The sequence below is a fragment of the Eublepharis macularius genome, chromosome 16 (genome assembly GCF_028583425.1).
Source record: "Eublepharis macularius isolate TG4126 chromosome 16, MPM_Emac_v1.0, whole genome shotgun sequence".
Lineage (NCBI taxonomy): Eukaryota > Metazoa > Chordata > Lepidosauria > Squamata > Eublepharidae > Eublepharis > Eublepharis macularius.
Genome location: NC_072805.1, coordinates 14,513,420 through 14,526,279, shown reverse-complemented (window position 1 = coordinate 14,526,279; position 12,860 = coordinate 14,513,420). Strand labels below are relative to the sequence as shown.

General features: G+C 46.9%; 1 protein-coding gene across 1 annotated transcript in view; it reads left to right on the top strand.

The window, feature by feature from the left end:
* The first annotated feature begins 6,107 nt into the window (after positions 1–6,107).
* Positions 6,108–12,860, top strand: part of PEPD (peptidase D) — a 223,321-nt gene continuing 216,568 nt past the window's right edge. The window contains exon 1 of the mRNA XM_055000754.1: positions 6,108–6,148. Within this exon, the coding sequence (XP_054856729.1) occupies positions 6,132–6,148 (17 nt within the window). The 5' untranslated portion in view covers positions 6,108–6,131. The remainder of the gene's footprint in view (positions 6,149–12,860) is intronic.

Below are 12,860 nucleotides of genomic sequence, written 5' to 3'. Positions count from 1 at the left end.
GCCACCGTGTGCACTCTCTCCCGCTTTGTGCTGTACGAAGGCTGTTGGGCAGAGCCTCATGAAGCGTCCCTACTTAGCTGGGTTGATGGGTGACCCAGCCAGGGGTTTTGTTGTGTGGAGGGGGCTGTGACTGGGTTCCTGGGATGGGGCTCAGCCACTGGAGGGGTGTGAGCAGATTGGTCATGGCTGTAGTCAGCATCCTATGCTCTGCCAGGCTGTTTGAGCGGGGCTGAGCTGGATGTTTGTGCAAGGCTGTGGGTGCCTATGTGGGTGCCGATGGGCTACGCCACTTTTTTCCATGGTGCAACTTTCTGCCACTGCAGGGGGCTTTCCTGAGCCTGAAAGGTTTAGGGAGCTGACTAATTTGTGCCCTGCCCTCCACCACGTTTTGCCAAGAAAATGACATTTTGCCAAGAAAACGTCGTGATGCGACATCCCCCATGGTCAGTAATGACTCAGTGCTTGCACAGGGGACTACCTTTACCTTTTTACCCCCTAGCCTGCTGGCACAAGGAGTTATGCCCTGGCTGTGCTCACGCTTGGCCATGGTGGCCGGGTGCTGATGGGATGCCCAGATGGAGTGGTGCCCAGCCACTGCGCCATCATAACTGGGGGTCATGAGAGCATAGGTGCAGGGTACGCCATCATAACTCCAAGTCAGCTTCTGGAGCACTTTTGCCCCCCCCCCCAGATTGCACTGTTAGTCTGCTCAGTGTGAGTTTGGGCAAAGGAGAATATATTTCTAGCTGTGCATAAGGTGTGTTTCAGACTGATGTAAGTTTTGGTTTAATGTCTGTTTTTAAGTCTGTGACTGTATTCCGTTTTATCATATCTTATATTGTTATTGACTGGCTTTCTTGTGTTCCAGAGTTGGTTAGGAAAAACGTGGAATATTTCAGATAGATAGAAAAATAATCTAAAGTAGGTGGTAGGATTAAACAATGATGGCCAGTTGTTCTTTAATGAGCAACATCTGTATTTAGAATTGTTGATTGATTCCCTTGATATGCTTACTAACAATCCAGAGTGAAGATCAAGAAGAATACCAAGAACCTGAATTAAACTCCTCATTTACCTGCCTGGGGTGGACATTTATCAGCCTCAATTTCCCACCCCTGAGGAACTGAGGGTAGGGTGAAAAAATGGCCTCCACATAGTAAAGTTCTAGAAATCTTCCCTAGTTTCTATGGTAAAGACCATAGAAACTAGGGAAGGCAGCCTAGAGCATCACCAGGAAGTGACACCACATCCTCCCCAAACTCTACCCTCCTCAGCACTGCTTTCAACATCTCCAATCACTTGTTGAGGCAGCTTTGGGAACCCTATCAGAAGTGCTTGAAGATCTTAGGGAAAGTGCTGTATAAATACTAAACATTTTAATTATGACTGGACCCTTCTGGCTCCTCTGATTTACACTCTCCTGTCAGGAATTCCTAAAATTAATTTTCCCCCTTTGATTGCCAAGCAGCCTCGGAGAGCTGACATTGCATGAATAACAGTTTAATCTTCACACAGCATCCACTGGACCTCTTTGCTCCTTAATTGTACAACCGCTATTTCTCATCACCTGTGGCTTATTCTGAAGTAGCATCTGCCTTGATCCTAGGCTTTTTCTCAATTACTTGGAGACTCTTGCAAAACCAGGGCCTGCCAACTCATTTCTGAGCCTTGAGACAAGCAATTATAATTATTTATTGGATCAGGATATGCGTGGGAGATAAGGGAGGGATTGCTTCACCTGGAAGGCTCATCGGCAAAGAGCATCCATCGCTTCAAATCAGCCATGACTGTGGCCCATGCTTTACTGCCTGTAAAATCAATGGAGTGCATATACACCTCTCGACATGCAGGGCTGCAGCCATAGCAAATGGGTAAGCCAGGTTTTGCAGCTAGATGCCAACAGGAACCAGGCGGGCAAGGATTATTTATTTATTAGAATATTTATAGCTTTCCTTGTACACAATAATAATAACATTCGATTTATATACTGCCCTTCGGGACAACTTAATGCCACACTCAGAGCAGTTTACAAAGTATGCTGTTATTATCCTCGCGACAATCACCCTGTGAGATGGGTGGGGCTGAGAGAGCTCTGAGAGAGCTGTGACTGACCCAAGGTCACCCAGCTGGCTTCAAGCGGAGGAGTGGGGAATCAAACCCGGTTCTCCAGATTAGAGTCCTGTTGCTCTTAACCACTACACCAGATATGAAGATACTGAATCACAGCACTGATCCATCAAGGTCACTCTTGTCTATTCAAACTGGCAGTGGGTCTCCAGGGTCTCAGGCAGAGGTCCTTCGCATCATCTCCTGCCCAGTCCTTTTAATTGGAGATGCCAGTAGCTCAAGGAGGCTTACAAATCCCATATCTAAAACATACAAAATAAAATAAAACAATAAATAACCTCCTCCTCCCTTAAGATTTCCCATTAAAAGCCCAGATGAATTAAATGGCAATGCAGTAGCTCCTGAAATTTGCTAGAGACTGCAACCACCACCCCCTGCCCAGCTCCTCTGGAGGCTATTGCAGAGCATGAGCTAGGTGCTCGCTGGTGGGAGGGAATCCCCCACTGCCAGTGAGTGCTTTGCTCCGCTACTCAGCTGGTAGCAGGAGAAAAAATGGAGAAATGGAGGGCGATGGCTGGTGTTCCAGTGTGTTGACATCACTCCCCCTGCAGCCAGAAGTAATAGGAATAACTGCATATATATATACCACTCTTCTAGACAGATTTGTGCCCCACTCAGAGCAATGAGCAAAGTCAGCGTATTATTATTCCCCCAATAGAGCTGGAGAGCTGGGGCTGAGAGGAGGGCTTACCCAAGGCCACCTACTGAGCTCATGGCAGTAGTTGGATTTGAACCAGCAGAATGCTGATTCGCAGGCCTAACCACTGAACCACTATGCTACAAAAGCATTTACATTGTGGGGGCTCTCTAGCATTTGGGCAAAATTCTATGGTTTAGCCATAGAGTTTTTTCCAAAAGCTAGAGTGTCCTCAGCAACATGCTGATGTCACTTCTGGGTGCATAGGGAATGGAAAAGGCATTGTCTCTAATGGATACCAGATGGGCTACCCTAAATTGAGGTACAACTACCATGTGCAAGCTGAGGACCACAGTTTACCTAAGCCAATCCGCACACATCATCAGTGTTCGCTGGCAAAATCTGCATCTGTCCATGCTATACATCGCAAACATGGAAGATTGGGATCCTGGGAAGCTGAAGCTTTTTTGAGGCATGTGCTGCTTTGTGTAAGAATGCCTTGGTGTTCTTCAACTGAAATCTGGGTGCCGAATAGAATCTGTGCAGAGAAGAAATCGTTTTAGCCTGTGTAGGTTACCGTTACACTATAGCCCGGGTTTAGGCATAATCCAATTTAACCTCATGAGCGAAAAATGCCCACTTACTTTCCCTATGACAGTCTACCGAAATCTCTAGCAAGCACTGGGGAGAAGTGCCAGACTATGGAAAGAACAGAAATAGTAAAGAAGTACAAGATTTGGATTTAAAGTTTGTTTACTGTGAACAGAGAGTGTTTTGTTTCTGGCTGATGCCACCAAAGCTGAAAATAGATTAACTTCTGCTTAACCAGCAAGATGTTCACAGAAAAAGCAGTTCTGTATATTTGGCAGAGATTAAGCCACTTCTTCCTATGAGCTCAGCAACCAGTATTTTTTTCTCTTGTTGTCTCTGGGGTAGTTTTTTAAAAAAAATGTTTTCTTTAAAAGGCTACTTTTAAAATGGATTTCAGTTCTGTTTTCTTCTTTTATGCTGATACAATATTTTTTAAAAACACTTTGCAGAAGTTACACAGATTGTTTTTACCTCCCGTGGGTTTATATGCAGCTATTATTACTAAACATTTACTTGGTTTGGGATAGCCCAAGGCATTTTGCCATCTCAAGAGGATAAGCAGCACAGTCTGGGAGGGGCTGGCCAGGATCTGTTGTAGTGCTGCAGGGGGATGACGGCACCCAGAAAATAAGGTCCTATTAACCTCTGTAGCGCTCTCACCTGGATTGTTCAGGTGAGCCAGATCTCAGACGCTAAGCAGGGTCAGCCTTGGTTAGTAACTGGATGGGATACCTTCAACGAAGACCAGCGTTGCAAAGGCAGGCAATGGCAAGCCACTAGGGTTGCCAGCTCCAAGTTGGGAAATTCCTGGGGATCTGGGGGGTGAAAGCTGGAGAAACCTGGAGAAAGTGGGTTATGGGGAGGGAAAAGATCTTGGCATGGCATAATTCTATAGAGCCCACCCCCCAAAGTAGCCATTTTCTCCAGGTGAACTGTTCTCTGTGGCCTGGAGACCAGTTGTAATTCCGGGAGATCTCCAGCCACTACCTGGAGGCTGGCAACCCTACAAACCACCTCTGTTAGTCTCTTGCCATGAAACCTCTTCCAGGGGTCGCCATAATTCAGCTATGACTTGGACACTCTCTACCACCCCATCCTCTGTAGCATTGCACAGGAAAGACCTGTTGCCTCCAGAATTTTGGGGAGAGGGGAATTCTTGGTCAAGGCACCCTTGTGGTAGTTACCCTGGAAAAGTCATGACAGGCAAATCAGGCTGCCTCTCTATCTGGTCAAGAAGCGCAGAGCAGCATATATGCTTCTCTCTTTCTTGGTTTTTCCTCACAACACCCTGTAAGTAGACTGTGCTGAGAGAATGTACCTGGCCCAATATCACCCACTGAGTTTCATGTCCAAACAAGTATTCCCAGTTCTCCTGGATCTGTACTGACTTCCCTCCTTTGGATCTAAAACTTCCAGAAATTTTACAGCTCCATGCTAGTGGAGTGGAGTGGAGGGTATTAGCCAGTGTGGTGTAGCAGTTAAGAGTTTCACACTTGGATCTGGGAAACCTGTGTTCAAATCCTCACTCTGCAATGGAAGCTTGCTGGGTGACTGTGGTGTAGTCCACACCAGTTTGTATACCAGTTTGGTGAAGTGGTTAAGAGTGATGGGACTCTAATCTGGAGAGCCGGGTTTGATTCCCCACTCCTCTGCTTGAAGCCAGCTGGGTGACCTTGGGTTAGTCACAGTGCTCTGGAGCTCTCTCAGCCCCACCCACCTCACAGGGTGATTGTTGTGGGGATAATAATGACATACTTCGTAAACCGCTCTGAGTGGGCATTAAGTTGTCCTGAAGGGTGGTATATACAGGGCTTTTTTTTCAGGGGGAACGCAGGGGAATGGAGTTCTGGCACCTCTTGAAAATACTCTGCAACAGTGCGTGAAAATAATATTTCAAAGACTCCCATGTGTTTCTTCCTCATTTTCTTCTTGAGAGTCCCATGTGTTTCTTCCTCATTTTCTTCTTGAGAGTTCCGCCACCTCTTTTCCCAGAAAAAAAACCCCTGGGTATATAAATCGAATGTTGTTGTTGTTGTTATTTCACACACTCTTAACCTGCCTCCCAGGGTGGTTGTGAGAATAAAACGGTACAGAAGAGGATATAAGGCACTTTGGGTCTGTATTCAGGAAAATAAATGTGGAGACCTTGCTTCGTATCCCCTCTCTGCCACGAAGTTTGCCGGATGACCTAGGACCAGTCACACACTCTCAGCCTAACCTACCTCACAGGGCTGTTGTGAGGCTTCAAAGGAGGAGAGGAAAATGACAGCGGCAACTCTGGCTGGGCAGAAAGGAGAGGCATAAATAAGCCAGCGTGCTGTAGCGGTTAGAGTGTTGGGCTAGGATCTGGGAGCCCCCAGGTCTAAATCTCGACTTTGCCATGGAAGCTTTCTAGGTGTCCTTTGGCCAGGCACACACACTCAGCCTAGCCTACCTCACAGGGCTGTTGTGAGGATAAAACTGAGGCTGGGGAGTAGAGCAGCGCTGTAACCTATCCCAAGGATTTTAAAAAAATCTAAATAATAGTAATAACAACACAGCACGCAGGCTTTCGGGTTTTGCAGAACTTTTCATCAGGCTGGAAGTAAGAAAAAAGGGAGTTGGGAAGAAAAAAAGATTCCCCCCCCCCAAAAAATCTGGGCCTGAGGAGGGGCGAGGAGGGCGCCGCCCGTTGCCAGGAGCAACCAGGCCGCGCCTCCCTCCTCTCCCCGCCCGCTTCTAAGCGGCGGACCAGCCCAGCGGTGGTCACATGACTGCGCGGGGCCAGCGAGTCAACATGGCTGCGTCCGAAGGGTAAGGCGGGCCGCGGGGCTTCTGGCAGGGCTGCTGCTGGGGCGGGAAGCCGGAGCCCGCTCGGCTCGTGGCAGCGGAGGCTGCCCCCTGAGAGGCGCCCGCCCCTTCGCTTTCCTGCCTGCGGCGGGTGTCCTTTGGGCACGTGTGTACTTGGCATCCTCTCCTGCTTGTTCAGAACTTGGGGTCAGAAGCGGGAACCCTGCACGGGAATGTCAGTGCACACGTGTGGATTGGACGCTGCACGGGAGTATAAATGCACACGTGTGAATGGGACTCCTGCATGGGAATGGAAATGCACACGTGTGGACTGGATCCTTGCACGGGAATGTAAATGCTCATGTGTGGACTGGATCCCTGTATGCTGCTTCTCAGTAACTGCCTTGGGGGCCGGCGGCTATGTGTGTAGAAGGTCCCTGGTTTGATCCTTCTCAGCCTCCTCTCCAGTTAAAAAGGGTTAGCTAGAAGGTGGTGTGAGCCATAAGGTGCTCGTTACTGTTGTTATTAATGTGTGGAACACCTTTCTGACTGAGGGCCAAGCTACACATGACGAATGACACTTGAACGGCAAGTGTATTTCTCCCTGTTCACTTGCCCTCCACTCAATCCACTTGCTGTTCAAGTGTCATTCGTCATGTATAGCTTGGCCCTGAGATCCAAGGCAGATTAAGCAAAGCAGAAGCTTGTGTTTGTGGTTGGTTCTGGGAAGGGCTGTGACTCCATGGCTGAGCATTTGCTTTGCAAGCCAAGCCCTCCAAGGTTCAATCCCTGGCACTGCCAGTTAAGAAAATCAAGCCGTGGGTGATGTGGAAAGCCTCTTCCTGAGACCCAGGAGAGCTGCGGCCCGTTGAAGCAGTCAAGACGGACCTTGCTAGACCAATGGCCTAAGTGTAAGACAGCATCATGTGAATCCTGATAATAAAATTTGAAGGAATAGTTGAAACGCTGTGTACACAGTTCTGTTGTGATATTCTAGTAAGATTCCATCAGTTTCTTATTCTTTTAAACAAACTCCAGATACTGCTGTAAGCAGCCCGCTGACTTACCAAGCATTAGAAGCCAGCGAAGCAGTATGTAACGAGGCGGGCACCCCAGTGGCATGACTGGTGATATGGGAATAGGCTTCTTGTTTATCCTCTCCCCACCCCCAAATGCAACCAACAACAATTGAATAAAACAACGTATTCTAAAATAATATTCTCCCTGGTTTTATCTGTGAAATGTAACCGTATTTGCACCAGCTGCTCCTGCCTTTGGGGGAGACATTGAGGATGACTTTCTAAAAGGTTGTGTGCACATATGCTAAGCCTTGCATGTTGTGTGCACATGTGCTAAGCCTTGCATGTTACAGCTACCTCTGCCAAGCTCTTGATACTAAGATTAAGCAGGCTGTGTCTTGGTCCGTATTCACATGTTGTGTGAATACTCTGTGTTGTTTCCCACTTTGCTTCCATCTTGCCTGTGATCCCTTGTTAGGATAGTAAACGTGGTTTGAGTGGCAACTTTCATATAAGTTCTTTTAAGTTTTAAAAAGACTACCTGGCTTCTGAAGCAAAAGTGTGTTAAATTTCGCAGCGCACCTCAATTCAGAGGCCAGGGGCAGCCCTTCTGTAAAAGAGTAAAAGTATAGTTTGTCCATTAGGTGAACAGCCTGTAGCTCTGTGCACTGCGCAGTGATCCTGGGTACAGCAGATAACACAACTGTCCCAATTTTTGCCTATAAAACATTGACAGGAAAGTGTTTATACAATATGGGTTAAGGGTCTGGCACTTCAGTTTCTGACAGGCATATCTCACAGGCGTTTCTTACTTTTTGAGAAGTAGATATCCAAGCTTCCCCCTGTCCCACCTGCTAAATCAACCCTTTGAAATTTCCATAATCAAATTATGACTCATGGTGCTGCCAGCATCTTGATTTTTAGACTTGTATCAGCATAATAAACTGCATCAGCTGCTGGTTTTCCCCCTTTTCACTTCCCTTCCCCCTTTTCACTTCCTCCTTATTTTGGCTTCACTTCTGGCATTTCTTTTCTTTAGCCAAGGACAGTAGCTTTTAAGAGCCTGTGGAATGCCTCCAAATTCTAGAGTTTGCTTGGTTGTGCTGTTCAAGTGTTGGACTAGGATCTGCGAGATCCAGGTTCAGCTCCCTGTTCTGCCTTGGAAGCGGGCTGGCTGTCCTTGGGTCGGTCACATGCTCTCAGCCTAAGCAACTTCATAGGGTTGTCGTAAGGGGGAGAGAACCATGTAAGCCACTTTGGATCCTTCTTGGGGAGAAAAGTGGAATGTAAGTAAAGTCAGTAAATAGCTGGATGATGCGTGGCCTAAAAAAGAAGTCAAATTGGGTGTTCAAGGGGTGTGTCGCTGTTTTGAAGCCCCTGCAACCTGGCAATGTAGTGAGGGGCGGAAGCAGAGGGAAACCTTTCAGGCCGTCCCCTCGCTTTCTTGGATGCACGGGGTCTGGAGCCTTGAATCCAGTATGCCCCAGAAACTATACCACTAGAAGCTTAGCTGGCACCAAACAGTGTATCAATCTATCTTCCCCCAGCCTACATTGCCAGGTACATCGGACTGTAGGGGTTTTAAACCAGAAGAAAAGAAGACTGCTGGGAAGGACATTTGAGATATGTGGTTGAGATATCCTCCACTTTGTAGCTGCCTGGTTACTCGCCGGCTTTGAACACTAATTTTTTCCAAGTAAATGTTTTGGCCTCTCAGGACACTCAGTTAAGAGCATCAAGGGATCCCTGAGAGGCAGGGTTTGGTGTAGTGGTTAAGAGTGGCAGGACTCTAATCTGGAGAGCTGGGTTAGATTCCCCACTCCTCCACTTGAAGCAAGCTGGGCGACCTTGGGTCAGTCACAGCTCTCTCAGAGCTCTCTCAGCCCCACCCACCTCAAAGGATAATTGTCGCGAGGATAATGATAACACACTTTGTAAACTGCTCTGAGTGTGTCATTAAGTTGTCTTGAAGGGCGGTATATAAATCAAATATTATTCTGTTATTAAGGGTTTGGGACAGGCAGTAGCTCGCCTTGAGATGGAACGCCAGCTCGATTCTGTGGGAAGATAGTTTCAGGGAGGTAGCCATGTTGGTCTGCAGTAGAACAGTAAGATTTGAGTACCATGGCACCTGAGAGACCAAGACGTTTTTCAGGGTATAAACTTTTGAGAGTTAAAGCTCTCTTCTTCAGGTATTGTGTAGAGTTCCTCCAGTCTAAACCTGCAGAAACCAATAGGATTAAACTGGAGTGGCTTCTTGGAAAGGGAGGGGGTGGAGAAGAAAAAAGAGGTCCAATTAGCAGGTGCCCAAAGCCTGAAAAAAAAACCCTTTGCTGTTCAACAAGAGAGGCATCAGCTATGAGATGTTTTTTGGGAACTGGTCTGAAAGTAGGTGGCTTCCGAACTGTTGCACATGGAAATTTCCATGGAAGCAATTACATTCTACGTCCCTGGCCTATTTTTATATATTTATATATTTAATAAACTTATTAGTTGCCTTTCTACTGCAGACACATTCTCAATGTGACTTATAGATGTTCAAAGTCCTATTAGAAATGCAATATTTTTTTTCTTTGTGCTGTGAGTAATCTGGCAATACTTAGCCAGTGCAGAAAGTTTAAAAATCTCCTACTGTTATCTGGGCGAAAGATGTTCTTCCTTACCTAAGTCAAGTCTTTTCTGCTTTTGATTAAGGGGACCTGAGTTTTGTCGTGACAAAACTTAGATTCTTATTGTGTCTCATCAAAACTGTGACCTTAATGCTCCTTGCTTTTACAGACGAGCAGGAAAATAACGAGAAGTCAAAGGAGTCATTGAAGTTCACACAGTGGGCTTTATAAAGCTCTCTGCAAAGAGTCTGAAGGGGGTGAATAGACTTCTGGAAAAACAGTTTGCTGGCTCCTGCTGTGCCCCAGACACCTCCAGGTGTGAACCTTCAGAAGAAGAAATTACTGTGTTTTATATCCCCATTCGTATGCTTGGACTTGACAAATATTTCCCTCGCTTAATTCCTTTGCAATCACGATAGGAAAGGGAAGGGAGAGTTGCATTGGTGTGAATGCTACATAGATTCATAAGAAGAAGGGAAAAAATCCTGGAATGAATATAGCAGCAGTTGATGGGTTCAATCTGCTGTAATTCTCATTTATGTTTACATCAACCCTGTATGGTGGGTCCATATTGTGCCCATGTTGCGCATGGGTTGGGGGGAGACTCAGCCTGAAAAACCTTGCTCAAGATCACATGTGTGGCAGTTTGTGGCAGCAGGGCAATGGCTCTGTGGTACAGCCTCTGCTTTGCATAGTGCATGTCCTAGGTTCAGTCCTGGGCATCGCCATTAAAAAGGATCAAATAGTAATGGGGCGGGCTTTTGCCTGAGAGCCGCGGCCAGTCAGAGTAGACGATTCTGACCTGGATAGATTAAAGGTCTGATTCCATAACAAGTGAGGCAGCTCTCCGTGTTCATGTGTGTTCACGAATGTATGCATGAGTGTATGCAAATACGCACAGAAGCAAGCCTTCCTGCTTTCAGTGCGGATTTTGTATGTGATTGCTGCCAAGTTGCGACCAATTTATGGTGACCCCATAAAGGGGTTTGCAAAGCAAGTGAGGAGTAGCAGTGGTTTGTCATAGCCTGCCGCTGTGCAGCAAACATAGACTTCCTTTCCTTGACGGCCTCCCATCCAAGTACTGACCCTGGCTCACCCCACTTTGTTTCTGAGATCGGACAAGATCGGACTATTCCTTGCCACCTTCCTACCTCCTTGGGGCTTGCTCCTGGCTAAATGCACTTAGGGAGGCCGCTTCGACCCCTTATACTGCACTTCAAAAGCACAAACCTCTGACTGCTGTTTTTGCTGAGCCTCTGGTGGGGGGGGGGGCGGGGGGCGAGATCTGTGCTTCTGAAACCAGGCGGACGTTTTCATGAAGCCACAGGAAGAGGGTGAGTGGCATCTTCATCGCCACGGAAGAGTTTCCATTCTTGTGCTGTTTTGGTTGGCTCTCCTAGTTTCCAGTTGGAAATATAACGATGAATACTGGGAGAATAGAGGAGGGGGTGTTAGAGTGATTCCTGTAAGCATGGGATGTTAGTGAAACCCCCCCCCCCCACTCCAATATCTATTTCTTGGTCTTGCTGTCCAGAATGAGAACGAAGTGGGTATTATATTCATCCTAGGAGTTTGTCCTAGAAGCTTCCCCTACGATGCAGTAGCACGTACAGTATCTTGGGACATGGACGTCTCATGCCTTGAAGGAAGCAGGGCCTGGGAGACTGAATATTTTATAAATAGGTGAAAATAGGTGATGAGGGGAAACTTAGCAAGCACCTGAAGGTGTCTTTCGATGAGGGCATTTTGCCTAAGCCAGCTGTTTATAGGCTGTATGTCCAATGTGGCATGTGGAGAGCACTCCCTTGGTGCGGGCAGCATTCGGCATTCTTGCTGCTGTTTGGCACAGAGGGGGCGTGGGTGGCTGCCTCTTGGCACAAGGCTGTGCAAAAAGTTCTTTAAAGATGGCCTCAGGCTGGTCTTGGACTTTTATCTTAAGCCGTAGAAAAGAGCAAGAGTCCAGTAGCACCTATAAGGCTAACAAAATTTTGTGGTAGGGTATGAACTTTTGTGAGTCACAGCTCACTTTTTCAGATCTGAAGGGTATGAGCTTTCATGAGTCACAGCTCAGTTCTTCAATCTGAAGAAGAGAGCTGTGACTTACGAAAGCTTATACCTACCACAAATTGTTAGTCTTATAAGTGCTACTGGACTCTTGCTCTTCTCTACTGCCACCGACAGACAGACATGACAACCCATCTTGATTTATCTTAAGAGTGCTCCTTGATGATCCTGCCCGTCAGCTGAAATTCACATTTTTTTAAAAAAAGATCAGTTTACAACATCAGTCTCCCTTAAAAACATAACGCCATTATCCTTCTTGGCACAGGGTTCGGTGTAGCTTCAGGTAAGCACTGTTGCTTCCCTGAAAACGCCTTTAAAAACCACAAAACTGGCAATCAGCTTTTTTTTTCTTTTTTAAAAAGAGTGTTTAAGGAGGCTTGGAAATAGTCTGGGTATGATGCATGAGTTCCCTGTATCCTCTTGTATTCTTTTGCTTAGAAAATTTCTTCCAAAGGAGGCAGAATTCGTGGGGGGGAAGAGATACCCTTCCGTTCCCTCTTTCTGTTAGAACCCAGTTGGGGATATCCTTTTAGCCGAGGTTGCCAACTCTATGTATTGTCGAAGGCTTTCACGGCCGGAGAACGATGGTTGTTGTGGGTTTTCCGGGCTGTATTGCAGTGGTCTTGGCATTGTAGTTCCTGACGTTTCGCCAGCAGCTGTGGCTGGCATCTTCAGAGGTGTAGCACCAAAAGACAGAGATGCCAAGACCACGGCAATACAGCCCGGAAAACCCACAACAACCATCGTTGCCAACTCTCTTTTTACCGTTCCCGTGCCTGCCTCTAGTAACAGAGACTGACATAAAGAAAATTAACTGGCAAAGCCTTACTTGCTTTACTTCCATGCCTGCAATAAATAGTTCCACCCCACCCCACCCACTAATTTCTATAAATGAGGCTGCTGTTAACAGCACAAGATCAGAGGCAGGGGAAAGAGTTGTCTGTCCTTCCTGGAACCGTGGTCGCCCTGGGCCATAGCAGGCGCTGTTTTTTTCTATTGTTTGCTTCTGGTTCAGGCAACTGCCCCTGTGATTTTTTGTGGCTT